The 20,854-nt window shown below is 39.1% G+C and overlaps 1 protein-coding gene and 1 long non-coding RNA gene across 2 annotated transcripts; both read right to left on the bottom strand.

Annotated features, from left to right (window-relative positions):
- Positions 1–222: 222 nt before the first annotated feature.
- Positions 223–8,610, bottom strand: ATP5MC3 (ATP synthase membrane subunit c locus 3). The gene is made up of 5 exons (XM_026677679.2): positions 8,539–8,610; positions 8,258–8,394; positions 5,464–5,541; positions 4,538–4,734; positions 223–472 (listed from the first exon to the last, which is right to left on the bottom strand). The coding sequence occupies exons 2-5, from the start codon at positions 8,297–8,299 to the stop codon at positions 358–360; spliced, it is 432 nt and encodes a 143-aa protein (XP_026533464.1). The 5' UTR covers positions 8,300–8,394; positions 8,539–8,610; the 3' UTR covers positions 223–357.
- Positions 576–1,202, bottom strand: LOC148133136 (uncharacterized). The gene is made up of 2 exons (XR_015746509.1): positions 1,101–1,202; positions 576–633 (listed from the first exon to the last, which is right to left on the bottom strand). It is a non-coding gene; the product is annotated as an uncharacterized LOC148133136 (long non-coding RNA).
- Positions 8,611–20,854: the final 12,244 nt, after the last annotated feature.

The following is a 20,854-nucleotide window of genomic DNA, read 5'->3' as shown; positions in this document are numbered from 1 at the left end:
CAGCCATTCACCAAAGGGCATTGTTTCCAATTGTGGATATAATTTAGGCCCATGTAAGATAAAGCAAAGTCATATACGCAATTTGAACAGATCACATTCACAATATTATTCCACTGAGCTTCAATACCAATTTTCCTGGCACGAGCTCTCAAAAGATGAATGTCAACCTCTGGTCTCTCAATAGATTTTGAAAAAGTCAAGTAATTAAAGAACAAACCATGGTAAGTTTAAACTTGTTACCATCTTTAATTAAGCTGCTTTGGAAGTAGCATACATTTCCATGATAAACATTTTCCAAGCTCACTTTCACAGAATCACATTGTAGTTCATTAGTGCCAACACTGGAAACAAATCTCTTCACATGGCAAACAGAATTAAGAATGCAACCATGAGACAGAAGAGACCCATGGCTTCGGACAGGGCAAATCCCAGAATAGCATAGGAAAATAGCTGCTGTTTCAGAGAAGGATTCCTAAACAGAAATACAAAATAAAAGTCACATTTGTACAAATAGTAGAAAGTAATTTTAATTTTACAGAGTAGGCATCCTTTCAGAACATATGCTCCTTCTAATCTTTAAAGACCTCGTAGGTAATCAAGAGTAATAGGAAGATCAACAATGTATTTCAACACCTGTCTCTCACATTATGAGGGATGGCCACAAAGGATGATATGATTTCATTCGATTTTCATTTTGAGTTCTTAGAAAAGTAATGGAAAAAATAGCAACCTGTTCCTTGCCTATTAGCTAATAGGTGATCAGCTAAGAAGGGTATAACATGGGTGGAGCTCTGGCAGGCCAATGAGAGGATGGTTGTGGGCCCATGCTAATGAGACCTTAAAGCGAATAAAAAAAAGATGCAGTTCATTTAAGGAGGGGATGACACATACCATGTGCTAACCCACACAAATCTGGATAGCAATGTAGCCTAGGTATATAACAACAATTACCTACATCAAACTTTTTCCAGCTTTCAATAGTCTTCTGAAATCATACATCTGGAAATTAGCACCATGGACAGCCCTAATGATTGCTGCCCACTCTTGAAGGAGATAGCTCACACTTTCTAGTACAGCTGATTACCATTAAACCCATTGACATTTTAAAAAAGAGATGGTGGGATTAGCTTGCTGTAGGGTATGGCTGCCCTTCCACATGCCACCTGTATTTCAAGACAGATCGGTCATTTTGAGATCTTAGCTCAACTGGATGTGGCAACATTACATAGCTCAGGAAACTGGAAAACTTGGAAATTTATTTAATGCTTATATTTCTGATTAAGAAATCAGTTTCTCAAAAGCTACATATGATGATGAAAAGAATCCTAATCCTAGTTTAATGAAATCAGCCATTTTTAAGAGATTTATTTCTATTCTTAAGTGTAACTATCAGTCTCATAATGGCACCAATTTCATACTCTTCAGCTAGGTAGGGAGAGGCAACCTGATGCCTTCCAAAATCTCGGAATATTGGCACATTGGTTGAGATTGTGGAATTAAAATACTAAGAATAGACTTGTTTGACTATCCTAGTCCTGAAGATCCACTGTTTGGTATATTTTTCAGCAGTGTATGTTTTGAAGGTTCGCTATCAACAGATGGCTTCAAAAAAAACCATGACTTGCTGAAAGGACTATGACATTGATTCTGTAACTAGATGTGATGTAATATAGTAGGAAGGAGGGCATATATTCCAGAAGAATAAGGCAATCCAAATATTTTGAATGAGAGAAAGGGTGAAGATAGCCTCTTGCTAATAGTTGAGTACATTGTAGATGCAGATAGTTAAGTTCTCAGTGGGATAAGATTTGTCTATATGTGTGAAACAATCTCCCTATGTCACTTGGTTTTTGGGTCTGGCACAGCTGCTTTTTCTCAAGCAGCCTGTTAATATCCTTGAGGCCCATAAATCTTACTATGAAAAACTTATTTTTAGCTGGAAAGATGGGGTCTATTTCTCTAGTTACTGAATATTACAGGTTGCTCTCACCTTCTGACTTGTTCAGTGACCATGGTCCAAATTACCATGATGTTAAAAAAGATGACTTGTGACCGGTCATGAAAGTTGTGACCATCACAACATTCCTATGGTGATATGATCATCATTTGGGTACTTAGTGCATTTACAATAGTTGCAGTTCCTGCAGTCACATGACCACCATTTGATCTTCAGTCGGTTTCTGACATGCAAAGTCAAGGGGGAATTCAGCAGGAAGTTGCAAGTAACATGATTAATGATCTATGGTGATCTGCTTAACAATGGCAGCTGGAACTGATGTCATACATCCAGTATGGTCATATGACATCTCACTTTATGATGGTGTTGCTTAGAGTTGGAGATACTAGTCCCAATTACGGCCAGTTAATAAGGACTATCTGTATATCTCATTATTTCAAAATCCTCTGACATGGGTTTTATGGTTAATTTACTGCTTTATTTTCTAAATCATAGCCATATTATTATAATAGTTTTTAAACATGAAAAATTTTTGATTGGCATTTAGGAGACATTTTTCCTTCATATCTGTTTTTATGGGAAAGGGAGAAACAACATATTTTAGTGATTATTGGATAAACTGGTATGTAAAAAGAAAGGACATGGATGACAAATTAATCAATTATATGGGAATTTTCAGTCTCTAAATAACTGAAAACTGATTTTTTTCAAAGTTAACTGAATTCTAACTTTGCAACTTTCTATATGGTAGTATACTTGAAGTTCAAGAAAATACAGATTTGTTAAGTATCCACTTTTATCTTCCATTACAGTTTACATTAGTATGCTACAAATACTTATTTTTCCTACAGGTAATCAACGTATCCTATACTCTGTATGAAAGTATGGAGCTTTTTCAATTTTAGAGGTCACTCCTTTTCAGTCAAATACACTACAATTTAAACACTTATTTGAGTTTTAGCTGAGATATATTCTTCTTTATAAGCTTTCCTAGTCCTTGAGGGACATTTTTCTTTCAGTTCTTTTAGTTCTGAGGTATGTTTCATAAACGTGACCAAAGGTCGTCTTAATAAGTGTTTATACCTTTTGGGACTCCCTGAAAAAGGAAATCAGGTTAATATCCTTCTTCACAAGGCTAGTAAAAATGTTAATTTAAAGAAGATTTAATGTCCAAGAATGACTAGTTTAGTTTAGTATGAGAGCTAGTTATGATTTTGCTTGTCACTTTCATGTTTTCCTTTTCAAAAATCAAAGTAAAACCACAGATATAGAAATATATGTAATTTGATATATGATGTGATGATGATCTATTATTTTATGCAAGACTTTGAGACCGACGATAATCATTTGCTATCCCTCATATGGTGTCATAAACAGATAATAAAAAGAAAATTTTCACCTTCCACACATATCCTAAAACTACTGTTTAAAAAATAACCAGAAAATGCAAAGAACCAGAGCTGCTAGACCCTTGCATAGGTGTTTTATTTTCAGCTTGTTCTGTTATGATTCAAACAAGGCCAAACTGTTATGACATATAGACTTTTTAAAAAGTGTGATATATACAAATGCCGGAAAGATACCGTGTTTATCATATAAGGCCGGGTCTTATTTTTTTTTGAGCCCCGAAAAAATGGCTAGGCCGTCTTTTCGGGGTTGACTTAATTCCCCCCCTTACATCTTTGGGCAGGTGGGCGGCGACGGCTTGGATGTTGACCTCGGTGTTGGTGGGGCACTTCGTATCAGGGTCAATGCAGGCAGCACCATATCTGGGTGTACCACAAAAGTACTTCCTAACGGCAAGCCCCCCCATCATTCCCCCCCATTTCGCATGTTTTAATATAGGCCTTAATTTGGGGAGAGGGGCTTAATTTCATTTCATGCCTATAAAACATGCTGGGACTTCCTATTGGGGGAGGCCGTATTGTTGGAGAAACAGGGTATTACATTACAGGTAGTCCTTGACTTATGATCATACTTGAGTCCAACATTTATGTTGTTAAGAAATGTTTAAGTCAGTTTTACCCCATTTTACGACCATTCTTGCCAGAGTTATGTGAATCACTTCAGTTGATAAGTTAGTAACCTATTTGTTAAATGAATCTGGCTTCTTCATTAACTTTGCTTGTCAGGTCACAAAAGGTGATCACATGACCATGGGACATAGCAACAGTCATAAGCATGAACCAGCTGCCAAGCATCTGAATTTTGATCATATGATCATGCTGCAAAGGTCATAACTGAAAAAGGGTCATAAATCATATTTTTGAGTGATGGTATAACTTTGAATGGTCACTAAATTAACTGTTGTAAGTCGGGGACTCCCTGTATCTTCCATTTCTGCATGCAGGTTAATGTAAAGTAGTAGCTTCCACAGCAAGCCAAGATTTCACCAAATCGACAAAGTGTGTATTAAGATGTTGGGGTGCAAAGTTAACTCCTCCTACATCTGTGAAGCTGCAGTGCAACTACGAAGGGGAAGATTATGTATGGGACACTTCATCACACATTTCACCATTCGCCATTGCTCCCCAACAGATAGCCCAGAGTTACTTGAATATCAGGTAAAGGGTAGGTTACCTGGCATAACCAATGATTAGACTCCCAAAGACTGTTCCAATACCAGCACCAGAACCAGCCACTCCTACTGTGGCTGCACCTGCACCAATAAATTTGGCAGCGGTGTCAATGTCCCTGTTGAGAGCACTAGTTTGGAACTCCCTTAGTGCTAGTTGATTGCCAGCATTCTGAGAACCTGTAATGAAAGTAGTATTGCCCTACAAAAAACAAAGAGAAAACTCCAAGGATTAATTTCAGTGTAGTAGCCTGCTATTTGTATTATAAAATTTAAAAAAGCATTCTAGATGGAAGGCAGCAACATTTTTTGAGGTAATCAAATTTAGGAAGTGTTTTTACTTTCTGGATTTAGCCCAGAAGCCCTACCTAAAATAAAATCTGTATTATTAAAAATAGTCACCATCACACCTCTGATGACCATTCATTATTTCTGCCCATATTAGGATATTAATAGCAAGATAGCTAGAATGGACAACTAGTAAGAGAACGTTGTACTTCAGCATTTTTCTTCAATTTTCCCTTTTGCTATTGGGAACCAATAAACCAGATTCTGCTATTCAATGGGCAGTTTTAGAAGCAGATACAATGCTGAGCAATCGGAAAGCACGCATAAAATTTAAAGAATCTGGGTCTGAATAGTAGTGCTATGGAGACCAGTGAGGCTATTACGAGAAAAATAGAGTACTAACTTTAACATAAAACATAAATTGGTTAGTGCTGCTGCTTAGATTATATTCTATTCCATGTTCATTAATGAAACTAACTTGTTCAAAGCGAGTAAAATGTTTAAGGGAAGGAACAGGGAGGTGGGCAGAGAAGGTGGCCTGTAAAGGCAAGGTCAAATTTACAGCTTTACTGTGAGTTATACTAGCACAAGAACACATGGGCTCACCAGATAACTTAGGAAGCTACAGAATTGTTTAAGGTACCTCTCCAGTCCTGACATCCGGCCTAGATAACATCGATGCAGAAATTGGTCTGTATAGGATCCTTGATCCAGTACGCATCTAAAGATCAGAGAAGATTAACGTAATCAAGCATCATAAATCTTAGACTCAAAAAACCTTCAGAACTTTTGGAATTAATTCTGTTTGGGACTTCAGAATAGCCACCTCATCTAGAAAGAAAAACGTATTCTAGCACCAAATCTTTTTACATATTTAACCTTTAACTGATTCTAACACTTTTTAATTGCTGAAAAAGGAGTTGATTGCCAAAAGATATGTTACAATAAATATAAAAGGTTTTTATTCAAGAAAATATTGCCACTCTGTCCACAAAATACAATTGCTGACTACATGGAAATGTCCTGTTTATAATGTACAGATGGATGGATGGGAAAATATATGGTTAAAGGGGTTGAAATTTACATGTTATGATCTCAATTTTTTAAAAATAAAATAATGTATCATTGGTACACATCAGAGAAACTTTATAGAATGTATAAAAAAATTTCAAATGTATGTTGAGAACGTGAACATTTCAGGAGATTTTTCTTCATACTTGGTGGAACTGCAAAAAAGCTAAATAATAATAATAATGGATTTATACTTTCAGAATTTTAATTCAGCTGAAGCCAGGATTTTTCTTTTTAGGATTATTGTATAAAATTAGGGAAAAAACATGGAAGGTTATTTAAACATACTATTATTGTGGTATGATTATTACATACACAGAGTTGGAAAGATTCAACATTATCCACTATGGAGGAATGGTTGCTGGAAGTTGGCAGATTTTGCTGAAATGGAAAAATTGACTTTTCTTTTCTAAAGACATTATCTAAATTTGTTGGTAATTGGAAGCTTCTTATGGACTTTTTGTGTAAAAATTAGAAAAATAAACTTGTGATTTTAGGTTTTGATAGATTAGCTTATGCAATATGATGTAATTTTATGGAGATTAAAATATATTTGTATTTATGACTTTCATGAAGAATAGCAGAAGCCATTTTTATAACTTTTTATACTTTTCTCCAATTCCTCTTCTTGCATTTATTTTTGTTTGACCTTTTTTCTTCTTTATATTAGTTTGTGATATGATAGTTTTTATCTTAACGTTTAATATACATAAAAATATATGGGAATCTTCGTATAATTTTCTTATCAGCAATAGAAAAGTAATTTACACTTCTCACTTTAGGAACATTTAACTTCTCTTTCTAGTTGACACCCCACCCCTATGATTTCCTGTTGGTCTCCCATCCACATACTCAACTTTTTTCAACAAGATCTGCAACCTAAACTGTTTGCCTGTGAAGATATATCAACAACTGACTTCTGTCCAGCGTGTGAGACATCTAATTGCCCGTTGAAGTGTCTTTCAGCATAACTTATCTCTTTTAAACAAATAAATCACCCTTGGGAAAATATAGAAGTGTTTTAGTCAAAACAGAATGAGAAACTATTTGGGCTGGGTCAAAATATGCTTTATGCTTCAAAAGCTCTACCAGAATTTCAGACAGACTAAATCCCAGAATACTTTAATTATTCCAGATTTTGGCTGAAATAAAATTTGCAGTGTCTTACACAGCAAGTGGAACACAGCTGGTGTCTCTCACCCCTAAACCCTTGCATGACCTTTATGCCTTCCTTTCCTTACTTGCTGTTCAGGTGCTTGTCTTTTTCCCATTCTCTCCTCTCGGACCACTTCTGCCTAGATATTAGTACATAAACCAACCCCATGTTTGATTGTTCCCTGTGCCAGAATGGGCTGTACCTTCCTTAAAGGATTTTGCTTCATCTTGGCTTCTAACTCCCTCTCTAAAATGCAGTTAGTTGTGTGTTTTTAGGCTTTCAGTTGATCAATTTGAAAAACACCCTCAGGAAATCCAGTTACTTTTGCACGGCACCGACTGCCTCCTACTGTCTAAAATTCCATCCGAACAGCCTTCCCCATATGGTGCCCTTGAGGTGTGCTGGATTACAAATAATCTATCCCCTGCATTGTCACCCACTACTGGCTGAGAATAACCAACCCATCGAAAAGGCACCCACATTGGAGAAACCTTCCCTAGGAAAAGACTACTACAGGATTACCACACGTGGTGACCTTCAAACGTTCTTCGGGTTACCCAATCCTAAAACCACTTGCCTAAAAGACAGCCCCCGTCTCCTCTCTTGCAGTGCTCTGTCAAACTTGGATCCGAGCAGAGAAATTCCGATTATTTTAAACAGACCCCATCGTTGCAGGGCACCTCACCCCCCCACCCGGCAGGTTTCCCCTCACCCCACTCCCGATTTCCCTGAAGGTAAACAGGCGCCTTCTGAACCCCAGGAACAGTTCACTTCCGACAAGCGGCCTGTCAATTTCAAGGGAAGGCCTAATGAATGAATGAATGGGAAGCGAAAGGGCCCGGCCGCCGCGGCCTGCTTGGTGTCCTTGGGCCTCTTAAGGTCACGCGGATTTCTTTCCCCGTCTGCCTCCTTCCAAAATCAGCTGGGAAGGGGGGGGATCTCGCAAGGCGGGACTTTTCCCCGCACGGCCATGGACCCGTGCCCCGCAATAGGTGCACGGCGGCGGGGAGGTTAAAAGGGGCAAAAGCGACCGCTGCCCCCCACTAAGCCCGCCTCGCCTCCCCCCTCTCTCTCTCTGCCTGATCCTCGCCCGCAAAACCCTCCCAAGGCGTCCCCGTTTCCGGGAGGCCACATCCGAAGGGCAAACGACCCTAGGGAGAGCCACGCAGGCGGCAAGGCTTAAATGCAGCCTCGCCCTGCTGCAACTCACCAATGCGGGGGAGCCGGCGGCGAGCTTGATGCACGCGAACATGGTTGCTGCTATAACGTTGCGCTGCTGGGAGAGAGCAGGGGGCCACGGGAGCTCTGCAGCTCCTTCAGGATCCGGGGGCTGGGCCTGGTAACTCGCTGGGGGGGGGGGAGGAGAAGAAAAAGAGAACTTTAGGAGCCGGTTTTAGAGAGCGCTTCCACGGCAGACGGCGGACGATGGCGCCCCCGATGGAGACGGATCCGTGACCTCCCCCACCACCCTCCGCCGGCCGGATCACTCACGGGATGGTAGCGGCAGCAGCAGCGCCGGCGGCTTTTCCGCCTAAGCGAAGTACGGCTGTAGAGGTCGAAAGGACCGCAAGCTCTTTGCGCAGGCGCAGTAGCCGGAGAACCGGAAGGAGGAGAAACAATTTTAAAAAAAATAGCATCGGGGCGGGGAGGAGGAGAAGCGCGTGCCCAGCTGGGGAAGGTCACTTTGCGGCACGCGCGCCGTCGTTGATATTGGGCGAGGGTCCGAAAGGCGGCTTGGGTGCTGCTGACGGGTGGAAAGGGAACCGGGGAAGGGCTGTAAATAAGGCGCCGTCCATTTTGATCGTGAGGGAGAATCAAGTCCGTGGGGCCTAGTGGGACTAGTTCAAGGTCTTGGGGGTCGGGGGTGGGGGGAGACGCTGCAAGAACCAGTTTTCCCTGATTGGATTTCAGTTAACTGCCTCCAAAAGCTTTCAGTGGGCATACTTGACCTTTGGTTTATTTCAGCTGCAATTGTTGCTTGCTCTTGGAGGCGAAAGGTTCACTTACAACTACTTTCTCTCTTTTCTGGGATTCTGGTAGGAAAGGCAAAAATTAAGTAAGTCCCAGAGTTTACTGGACTGATAATTTGTCACATGAAACTTTCCTCCCTAATGCTGGCAGAGCTTCATTTCCTGGATATTTGCTCCTCAAACAGGCTGTTGTTAAAGGTGCAATAATGCTGACTGGGAAAAGTGGCAATATTATGCGTTAGGAAGCTAGTGATGTCTTGGGCTGGATCGAAGGCTAAGGCAGATTTGGCACCAGCCTTAGGGTTCTGACTGTTTTGGGGAAGAAGGCACCAAAATTGAAAAGACTTCAGAGGACACACAAGAAAATAGCAAAAAGCAATATTGCTGCACTCTGTTGGCATATCCACCCAAACTTTCAAATTGTTGATAACAATGGGTGTTGATGAAATTAAAAATAATTACTATGTAAATAGAGTAAAAATGTATAAGAAAAGAAACAAAATGTTCGGTGGTCAAAATTGTAAGTATACGGCTCTGAGACTCAAAAGGGGGAAAAAAACAACAAGCCACCTTTTTGAAATTCCTGTCTCTCAGCCCAACCCACCTCACTGGGTGGTTGTGAGGAAAATAGAGAAAGGAAGGAAGATAGACAGAAAAATAGACTGATAGATACTGGCTCAGGAGCGTCAAGTTTTAGGGGAAGGGGCCCTAACATTGAGAAGACTTCTGAAAAAGTGAAAAGCAGGAATGGCACATTGAGCCAGCATGCTTGCTCAAGGGTTTATATCTCACTTTATACACTGCTCAAAAAAATAAAGGGAACACAAAAATAAGACATCCTAGATCTGAATGAATGAAATATTCTTATTAAATACTGTGTTCATTACATAGTTGAATGTGCTGACAACAAAATCACACAAAAATTATCAATGGAAATCAAATTTAGCAACCCATGGAGGTCTGGATTTGGAGTTACACTCAAAATTAAAGTGGAAAAAAACACTACAGGCTGATCCAACTTTGATGTAATGTCCTTAAAACACATCAAAATGAGGCTCAGTAGTGCGTGTGGCCTCCACGTGCCTGTATGACCTCCCTACAATGCTGGGCATGCTCCTGATGAGGTGGTGGATGGTCTCCTGAGGGATCTCCTCCCACACTTGGACTAAAGCATCCCCCAACTCCTGGACAGTCTGTGGTGCAACGTGGCGTTGGTGGATGGAGCGAGACATAATGTCCCAGATGTGCTCAATTGGATTCAGGTCTGGGGAATGGGCGGGCCAGTCCATAGCATCAATGCCATCGTCTTGCAGGAACTGCTGACACACTCCAGCCATGAGGTCTAGCATCGTCTTGCATTAGGAGGAACCCAGGGCCAACTGCACCAGCATATGGTCTCACAAGGGGTCTGAGCATCTCATCTCGGTACTTAATGGCAGTCAGGCTACCTCTGGCGAGCACATGGAGGGCTGTGCGGCCCCCTAAAGAAATGCCACCCCACACCATTACTGACCCACTGCCAAACTGGTCATGCTGGAGGATGTTGCAGGCAGAAGAACGTTCTCCACGGCATCTCCAGACCCTGTCACGTCTGTCACATGTGCTCAGTGTGAACCGGCTTTCATCTGTGAAGAGCACAGGGCGCCAGTGGCGAATTTTCCAATCTTGATGTTCTCTGGCAAATGCCAAACGTTCTGCACGGTGTTGTGCTGTAAGCACAACCCCACCTGTGGACGTCGGGCCCTCATACCATCCTCGTGGAGTCAGTTTCTGACCGTTTGAGCAGCCACATGCACATTTGTGGCCCGCTGGAGGTCATTTTGCAGGGCTCTGGCAGTGCTCCTCCTGTCCCTCCTTGCACAAAGGCGGAGGTAGCGGTCCTGATGCTGGGTTGTTGCCCTCCTACGGTCTCCTCCACGTCTCCTAATGTACTGGCCTGTCTCCTGGTAGAGCCACCATGCTCTGGACACTACGCTGACAGACACAGCAAACCTTCTTGCCACAGCTCGCATTGATGTGCCATTCTGGATGAGCTGCACTACTAGAGCCACTTGTGTGGGTTGTAGACTCCGTCTCATGCTACCACTAGAGTGAAAGCACCACCAGCATTCAAAAGTGACCAAACCATCAGCCAGAAAGCATAGGAACTGAGAACCACTCCTTTATGGGGGATGTCTTGCAGAACCACTCCTTTATTGGGGATGTCTTGCTAACTGCCTATGCTTTCCACCTGTTGTCTCTTCCATTTGCACAACAGCATGTGAAATTGATTGTCAATCAGTGTTGCTACCTAAGTGGACAGTTTGATTTCATAGAAGTGTGACTGACTTGGAGTTACATTGTGTTGTTTAAGTGTTCCCTTTATTTTTTTGAGCAGTGTACAATGATTAAGTTGGCATTGGGTATCAGTGTTGAACAAAATACTGAACAGCATCCATAAAAGGGTCTACATTGCAGATGAGATCTCAGTGGAAGTAACTTCCACAATGCTTTATAAAGGTTCCAACCATGAGATCTAAATGTTCAAGTATGTACAGATTGTAGTATAGCAGGCTGGACTAGTATCAGGGAGGCATTTAGTTTATGTATTTGCTTCTCACTGGAAGTCAAAATTGTAGAACTGCATCTCACTTATTGTGGCCATGTTATTTGTGGGGAATTCACTGGAGAAAGCAATTATGTTTGGGAGAGTTAGTGGGACAAGGAAAACAGGCCGCCAAAGAACACTGGTTGGACATCATCAAAGCTGACACCATCCAGAGCATACAACTAAAAGAAATAGTGCAAGATTGGAAAATGTGGAGAGATCTGGCTCATGGAATTGCCAAAAATTGAACACAATGGATAACATAAATCATGTTTGCTGTGTCCATCAGTGTTTCATAACCTATACTTCTTCACAATGGAGGAAGGGATTATGGAGAGAAAGGTGATTGGGTGGCAATTATTACAGCATGATTAAGTTGAAATTGAATGACATGGAAACATTTAATGAAGCCTTTTGCAATTAAGGGTCAATTTGGTCATTACAAAGAGTACAATGGTAAAAGTTATATATATGCTGGATGATTCAGGATAAAAAAACAGAAGAGGTTTTCATACAAGTAATCCTTGCTTACCTACCTCATTTAGGAATCAAAGTAATGACTGCTGAGAAATACGAACAATGACCAAATTTAAGATATTCGCAGTGTCCCTCGGTCCCTAATCACATCACAGTCAGTATGTGACTGACTGTCCTGCGTCTGACCTGTTCCTTCCTTGCAGAGCAAAGAGATTGGAAAAGAAGGATTACAGGAGAGTAAGCAGGTACACAATGGGGAATAAATATTGAAAGTAATGTAATGGCGCCAGAGTTGCAAACATGCTATGCAAACAGCATGGTGTGTTACCAATGTGCGCCAGCCTGCATCTTGTACATTCCTTTCCAATCTTTCTGCTCTGCTGGGGAAGTAGGAGAGATGGATCAGACACAAAAAAATTGCCTCCAAAAATTGCTTCTATTATATAAACTCCGCCCCCCCAGGAAAAATTAGAGAGGAAGGAATTACAAAAGAGTAAGAAAGCACAATGGGAAATAAGCTGGGTTGTTTGCGTAGTGTGCTCTGAGGTGCTGGCACCAGTACATTGCTTTCAATGTGTATTCCCCATTGGATGTCTAGTTACTCTCTTGTAATTTCTTCCTTTCCAATGAATGTAAATACAAATAACAATTCCATTCTTAATTATCCTAGCACCAGGGTGAGCAATTCTTAGGATGGGGGAATGATAGGTGCAAACAAAAGCCAAATGTAGTTTGTAATGTAATGTAATGTAGTTTGAAATGTAGCCAAATGTACCCGACTCTGTAGTCTCTTCCCCAAACCCCAAAAACTTTAACCTTAGACTGTCTACTATTGACCTCACCCCTTTCCTAAGAGGTCTGTAGGGGGCGTGCATAAGCGCACCAACGTGCCTACCGTCCCTGTCCTATTGTTTCTCTTATTCTTTTATTTTTCTTATATGTACCCATTTCATGTATTCACAACTATGTATACACTTATACTTATTATCTTGTAAACAATTGGCAAATCAAATAAATAAATAAAATAAATAAATAAAATGTGTGAAACTGAGTAGTCTTGTTAACTTCAGGCTGGCTATCCTAGTACTGCTGGGTGAGCACTCCAAAAGGCAGGGCAATAGGAAAAAGCATAGCTGCAGATACATGATTCCCAACTTAGCAACTGTTTTGCTTAGTGATGGAACTGCTGGTCTCAATTGTCACTAAATGAGGACTAAATACCAGTATTTTGTTTGTGTTAAATTCTGCCTTAAGCAATTAAGATAGTTTTCCATAATCTGGTGTTCTTTTGTGTTGAACCACATTTCCCATTACTCAGCTAGCATATTGGCTATGCTGTTAGACAGTTATAATCTAAAATGTGTAGGATATGAGGCTGAGAAAAGTTGATTAAGTTATCTTCCTCTATCTGTGTTCTTCAGTGACAATAAAACATTTCTTTTTGCATATTGTTTATTGTATTTTGGGGGGTGACCATTCTGACAATTTATGTTTTGTTGTTTATCTTAGATGTCTTTATGCTTTTTATGCTGCACTCTGTGTGATTTCTTTTTTGATGGGAAAGGTGGCATAAATTAATAATTAAAAACTTGTGACATTGAGGTGTCTGAAAATCAGATAGGTTGGAGATACTTTGGACAGGTATTTTTAATATCACTTTGAAAATCATGAAAGCATAATCTTTGCAGTTGCATAACTTCAGGCTCCAGCCAAATATTTCCATCATAAGATTCATAATATGAATGATAGCTTTCCCCCCAACATACAAATATTTCACTTTTTAATTCAAAGATCTAACACAATCACTTAACCCACAATTTATTTTAAAGCCTCATGTCTGCCTGCAATTTTTACTTTCCTGGAAAGGAACTTGTCCCTAATGTTCACGTTTGATGAACATTCTTGTTTTCTGGCATGGCTAGATTCATTTCCATCTGTTTGTTTGGCATGGTTCCCACTGAAAATGTGTGGTGCCCCTTCAGCAGGGCATAGGTGTTAACTAAACATGATTTTAGAGGGGGGCCTTTATAACACAGCAAGCACCAGTTCTATTGCCAGCAGATCCTGCTGTGTGCAAATAGCTCCAGCTTAGGGCCACATGCTTCATGGCAGGAGATCCCATTTGTAGATGCCTGTAGGCATCATAAAAGCCATACACATGTACTGGAGAACTCTTTCATTCTAGCCTGGACATTTGGAATGTTGTGTGGGAAAATGTCACTGAGTCCGGAGGCAGGAGATTTTTATACATTCAAACACTGATAAGTCTCTCTTTCAATTTGGGAAACTCTTGGAGTCAACATGGTTCAGTGGATTTTAATTGGCCAGGCAGCCTTATAAACCTTATAAATGTTAGAAAGAAGGGAAATATATGACCACATTCCTAATACTGCATCTTGGCTTAAGCTGTAGAACTAATATAAATTTTGAGCAGAGCTGGCATCAAGTAATAATCATGTATGAATCCTAGACATTATTTCTCTCAGTTTTCTGTGTTTATAAACTGATACAATTTGTAGTACCTGTAGTACTCTGAGATTTCAAAGAACAAAAAGAATCATTGTAATAATTTCAAAATTCAGTTTCAGGCTTGAATTCAAACAAAAAGATATGTGGATTTAGGAAGTTTGATAATTATTTGAGGTGATTATTAAACTGTGGGAGTGAAAAGAAATATATTGTAAATAGCATTTGCTGCATTCAAAATGATGCTGGCAATGAAAAAAATAGCCACATTATCTGTATCAGAATAAGAAACGGAATAATGAAATAGATCTAAGTGAAAGAGTCTTGATTTTGTGGAATAGAGTAGATGAATACATGAAAGAAAGGGAAGATGTAGATTTAATTAGGTATGAAAGGTCTAAAATATATGCCAGAATTTATAAATTTCTGTTATTTAGGCTGTTACGAGTACATACAAAAGTAGAAATCCATAGAAATACATATTGTGCTCGAGGTAATAGTGATAACATAAGAACCACATATGAGTTTTAAGAATTGTGCAACTATCTAAATGTGTGCAATCCAGGAGGAAAAATATTTTCCGAAGTGATATTCATGGAAGTGTGGGAACAGAGTACAGAACAAAAGATTAGGCTGTTTGTAGAACAGTGAGAATGGTCACTGTGTTTTGAATAACTAAGAAAAAAAAACCCTTCCTTCCTTCCTTCCTTCCTTCCTTCCTTCCTTCCTTCCTTCCTTCCTTCCTTCCTTCCTATTTTTAACAAATGTATTTGCCTCCCATCTCATGGTTTATTTCTCATACATGAGTTAAGTATGCACCTGTATTATGGACTGTTGCAACTTGCTCTACTTGGGGCTACCCTTGAAAAGTATCTGGAAGCTGCAGTTGGTGCTGAATGTAACAGAGTGGGCAATTACTGGCATCTCTAGGGCTACTAATGTAACATTTCTGCTGCATGACCTGCATTGGGTGCCAGCTTGCTTCTGGGTCCAATTAAAGGTGTTCGTTATGACCTTGAAAGTCTTTCATGGCATGAGCCCAGGTTACTTGTCCTTATTAAGTTGACTCATCCCTCCTGGTCTGGCAAGTACAGCATATTATGGACCCTGTTGGCTAAAGAATTTCAGCTAGTGGTGTCTAGGAGAGTCTTGACTGATCTAGAAAGATAAGCAGGGTAGGCCCTGTATCGTAGTTGGATGGGATCCACCTGAAAATCATAGGGCTATTGGCTGGATGGAGAATTAAAAAAAAAAAGCTATTTGGAAGGCATTGGCAACTATTTCAGTAACGTAAGTAAGATTGTATAGATATGATTACCGAGGACCAAACTTAACATGATCTATTTTCTTTTGAAGGTCATCCCAAGTTTTCTTATAAAAACTTTCAAAATGTATAATAGGGAAGTATAAGGTGGCATTATATAGTTCTTATACAAGTTTTGCATAATGATTGCAGAAAAAATGTAATGTTTCTATCTTCGAATAGTAGTGTATCCAGAAAATATATTCTGTTCATATTTTGGAGGGCAGTCCTACACATTGTTGCTGTTCCTGTTTAAAGACCTTCCATCCTCCAAGAATAGTAAGTTGACTTAACATTAGCTGCAGTCCATGTTTAACACACTACAACAATACAGAAGAAACAGAGAGATGCTCCTTAGAGTGCTGTAACTTTCCTCATTTTTATTATTATTTTAATGCCAGGGCAAGTATCTGATGATTCCCAGATGTTTCTGCTCCCTCCTGCTCCTTCAGCAATGAGTCTGACCATTAAGGTGGGCAGGAACCATAACGGAGGTGATCTCTGATTTCTCATAGACCTCACTTTTAATAGAGCACCAAGCTAATTATCTTCAATTCCTGGAGGAGTCCACTCAAGTATTTGTGTTGACTACCTTAATTTTCATCTCCTCTAATCATTCCTTGCCAGATGGCAGTTAAAGTTTATTGGTCCCTGTAAAAATAACCCCCTCTTTCTTTTTCTTTTAAACTTTTTCTTTTAAACCATTTGTTTAGTAAAGTGTTAACTGCTCACAAATCATGAAAGGACCACCCAAAATAATTATTTCAAAGTTCACTTCCATATCTTGGTTTCAGTGGCATGTGAAGAATGAGTGAGGTCACATTAGAAGAAAAGTTAGCTTAGGGTTCTGTTGCTGTGAAGTATGCTAACTACATGTTGGATACGTATTCCTTTAAATGCAGTGCTGCAAATGTGTGAATGGGGTTATGGCTTGTCTGCTTTTGACTTAGGTATATGAAGATTAATAAATTTGGGTGATATTACACTAGCAAGCAAAATGCCCTGAGTTCATACATTAAGCTGACTATTTTATTTGGTTCTCATTGTAATGTTTTCTTTAAATTCAGCATATATGATTTATAATTCTTTATGGCTCACATGATAGCTAAACCAAGTGATTTTTGTAAGTTATTGAATTGAATATGGCTTAAAGTATGACATAGAGAAAATTCATGTGTGTGCTAGCTTGTTATGGGTACTGACCTGTCATATTCCGGTAGTTAAGATTTTTTTTCAGAGAACCTGTGGAAAATGATATTCTTGTAATGCTCCGAAGAGCTTTCTTCACTGACATTCATTTCATCCTAGAGGAACTAGCTGATTCTGATTGCAATATGGGGATGGAGGAATTGATTGGTTTCTGTATGGCTGTGACATTTATTTCAAAATTATGTTTTATAAACCTTAATGTAAAGAATTTGCCACAGGTTCTGCATTTTAAGCCCAATGATATCTTATTTCACTAATGTTGTTTTTTTCTCCTTTTTTATTGCAGAGGAAAGCAAAAAGTAATAATAATTTTGTATTAAAAACAAAATTAAATGGAAGAGTAATCCAACAACAAAAAGTAAATATTTAAAACAGGATAAGTATTAGGAGTATAGTCATAACATACACATTTTATAATTAAGAAACTCTCAGTTTAAATTTATTCCGATTTCTATTGGTACTTCAGAAAGCCAGCAGATTGGAAATTAAGTTTTAATAGTTGCACATATAAGCTATAAAGACTTTGTTAAGCCTCATAAGCTGTTACGGGTTTAGAAATAACACTCCCTCCATCACCAAATATTGCACTGGTATTTCAAGCCAAGTTTTGGTTGGAGACAGAGTCACATTCAATCATAATAACTCATGGAAAACCTGGTTCTTGCATAATACTATCCCATAATGGGTGGACTCAAACCTTATTTTAAATATAGGTTTCAGATTTAGTACTATATGTACAGTGACCTTATATCCTTTATTATAAAGGATAGTCCTTTATTTCAGAAAGTTGTCCTATAGTAGAATACTGTAAGCATTTTTGCAAAAAGATCTTTATTTTGCTCTTGAATTTTCCTTTGTAAAACAAAGTTATAAACAATTATTTTTTTATCCTTATGAACTTCTTTTAGATATCCCCTTTTTTAGATTTGTCCTTTATTTTTTCCAAGAAAAACATGGTCACTCATGCCTGGCTCACACCTTTGCTTGATAGTACTAAGAAATTTTGAAATATCTTGCACTCTTGGTTTTGGCACCAGCTTTTGTAGGGTATTGTAATGGCATGGAAAATTCAGAAGAATTGACAAGATCAAGCAAAGAGAGGAGATAGATTTGACCTTGGTCCATCAAAAGACAGGAAGGAAGGTTATGCAACAGTGGTGGGATTCAATTTTTTTTACTACCGGTTCTGTGGGCATGGCTTGGTGGGCGTGACAGGGGAAGGATACTGTAAAATCTCCAGTCAGAGGTGGAATTTTCTGGTTCTCTGAACTACTCAAAATTTCTGCTACCAGTTCTCCAGAACTGGTCAGAACCTGCTGAATACCACCTCTGGTATGCAACCTCCATTTTGTTTGTTACATCTATGTTTCTCCACTACAGTAGGCTCTATTCATATGAAATAGTGTTGAGTGTTATCAGCTGTTTTGAATAGAGGGCCTGACATAATGTAAGGCAGGGCTGACAAACTCCTGGTCTGTGGGCCGGATGCGTCACGCACTGGCCACAGCCACGCCTGGTTTAGCAAAGGGGGGAAAGTCCCAATACATCATGTGATGCTGCCATGATGACATGAGTTTGACACCCCTGATATAAGGTGCACAGGGCTACTTCAGTAAAAGAAATGCGTAAGGTAGTGTTCTTGAAGTTTCTTTCAAAGCAATATCTTATCCTTCAGTATTTGGTTTATTAATACTGTTGGTTTTTTTAAAAGTAACTGTTGATACAATGAGCCAAGTATGAGAAAAGTGACTGCAGAGAGGAGATAAAACATGGCAGCTGTTATATTCTGGGCATGGGTGCAAGTAATTGAGACGAGTCAGTGACTTAGTGAACTTCAACTCTTTATTATAATAAGAAAACAGAGAGCAAAAACCCTTGGCAGCAGTAGCCCTTTTATAGAGCTAGCTACTGTCTTGTTAACCAATGACCTGTGTCCACATGCTTAACTTTTGCCCAATGAAAGATGTTAAATTAATAGCCAATCAGATTGCTCCGTGAGGACCAATCCCAGCTAGCTATCTAAGGGCAATCCAAAGTGCAGGATTTCAAGCCTGCTTAGCATAATGTTAATAAGTTTTATTAAATGGTTATTTGTTAGTTCATAACAGCAGCAAACAAAAATGGGTTAGCAAACTTGCAGCTGGTTGACCAGTCATTTTGCTGAGATTAGTGATTTTGTTTTTGCTGCGTGTAAAAAAAAATTCCCACCATTTTGTACCTAGTTTGTGTGCCAACTTTAAAAATGAACTTCCATCAAATACTGTATATTATATTTTGAATTTGTTCATTCCAGAGTAAAGAATACCCAAACAAATTCTTGTTTGAGGCAGCATTGACAGGTGTAATAATTACCAAACATGATATTAGGCATAAGGAATGAACATCGTAAGCATGCTAGATAGTTCAACACAATAACAAGTAAGTGCTAGGAAGACACAGTCCTTACTGAAGTTGGTATTTATTGTTAGGCAGTCTTATCTGGATGCTTTTTCCATTGTAAAAAAAGAAGACATTATATTCTTCTTTTACCTTCCCCTAATGGCATTGTTGCCATGGTGGCACAGTGGATAGAGTGCCGTATTGCAGGCTAAATCTGTTGACTGCTAATTACCAGCAATTTGGTTGTTCGAGCCTCACCAGGCTCAAGGTTGGCTCAGCCTTCCCTCCTTCTGAGGTTGGTAAAATAAGAACCCAGGTTGTTGGGGGCAAGAGGCTGACTCTGTAAACCGCTTAGAGAGGGCTGTAAGGCACTGTGAAGTGAGATATAAGTCTAAGACTATGTTACTTCCACAATGTTTTTCTGTCCCTCCATATTCTAACTTTAGACCATATCTATATTACCTTCATTTTTTCTTTGCTAAAGTTACCCATAATATCTTATTCTAATGAAGGACTCCATGCACACAGATATAAAAATTTAGCATCCCCATGGTTAAGATCAAGACTGCAAAATCAGTTTATCAAGTGGTCCAGCAATGTGTACTTGTGGCTAACAGCTGATTTTAAAACTCATTTGATTTCAAAAACTTGGCCTACAATTGGATGTTATATTAAATTCTGATTTAGCAAATCCTATATACCCTAATCCTAGCCTTCTCCTCCTACTTGCCCAGAAACAGGAGTTGGAAAGTTTTTGATTCTGATTAATAGCATATCTGAAACTTAAACTGAAGTTAATCTTAATCTTAACTATGAATAGTTGAAACAAGAAGTCAACAACCTTAAGATAACAAATAAGTAACATGCTATTTTATTTTTAGTGATACTAATGTATATTCTAACTTTATCAAAATTTAAATGTCAGTAAACTTTAGTGTTTCCAAAGAATTATGTTAATCTAAATAAAACAGCTACTGAATTTCAGTAATACGTAAGCAGTAGATTCCAAATGCTGCAACATATTGTGGATGTTTATTGTCAGTCATGGATTTCTTTCTTAGAACAAACAAATCAGCTCAGTAACATATTAAGCTTGTTTATTTAAAACTTACCTTAAGAATTAACCACATTTAACTGCATTGATTAAGACATCATAAGTGTGATTAATGAAATCTGGAAGCAAATGTTTCTACATTCCTTCCTGTGCTTGTGGACAGAACAGTATATATGTCTGCGTGCTGGAAAGACCAGAGTCAGCATGCCAGGAAATTTAATAATCATTGTCAATGTGTCATATATGCACACATCAGTGAAATGTTGCAGGAGAGTGGAGAATTTCCACAGTTAATCCAGTAATCAGACAAGGTCTGTGATGGGACGAAAGCAAACTTCACAATGTGTGTTTTCTGCTTCTTT

This window comes from Notechis scutatus, chromosome 1, assembly GCF_049901735.1.
Source record: "Notechis scutatus isolate UNSWTSFEM ecotype Mainland chromosome 1, rNotScu1.2, whole genome shotgun sequence".
Taxonomy (NCBI): domain Eukaryota; kingdom Metazoa; phylum Chordata; class Lepidosauria; order Squamata; family Elapidae; genus Notechis; species Notechis scutatus.
This window is presented reverse-complemented; position numbering and strand designations above follow the sequence as displayed.

What these genes read in the sequence shown, in the direction of transcription:
- ATP5MC3 (XM_026677679.2), bottom strand. Translation starts at nt 8,299, where the DNA reads ATGTTCGCGTGCATCAAGCTCGCCGCCGGCTCCCCCGCATTG. An exon ending in CCGCCGGCTCCCCCGCATTG is followed by an intron (nt 5,542 to 8,257) that starts GTGAGTTGCAGC and finishes TCTGATCTTTAG; the next exon opens with ATGCGTACTGGATCAAGGAT. An exon ending in CTAATCATTGGTTATGCCAG is followed by an intron (nt 473 to 4,537) that starts GTAACCTACCCT and finishes ATTTCTGTTTAG; the next exon opens with GAATCCTTCTCTGAAACAGC.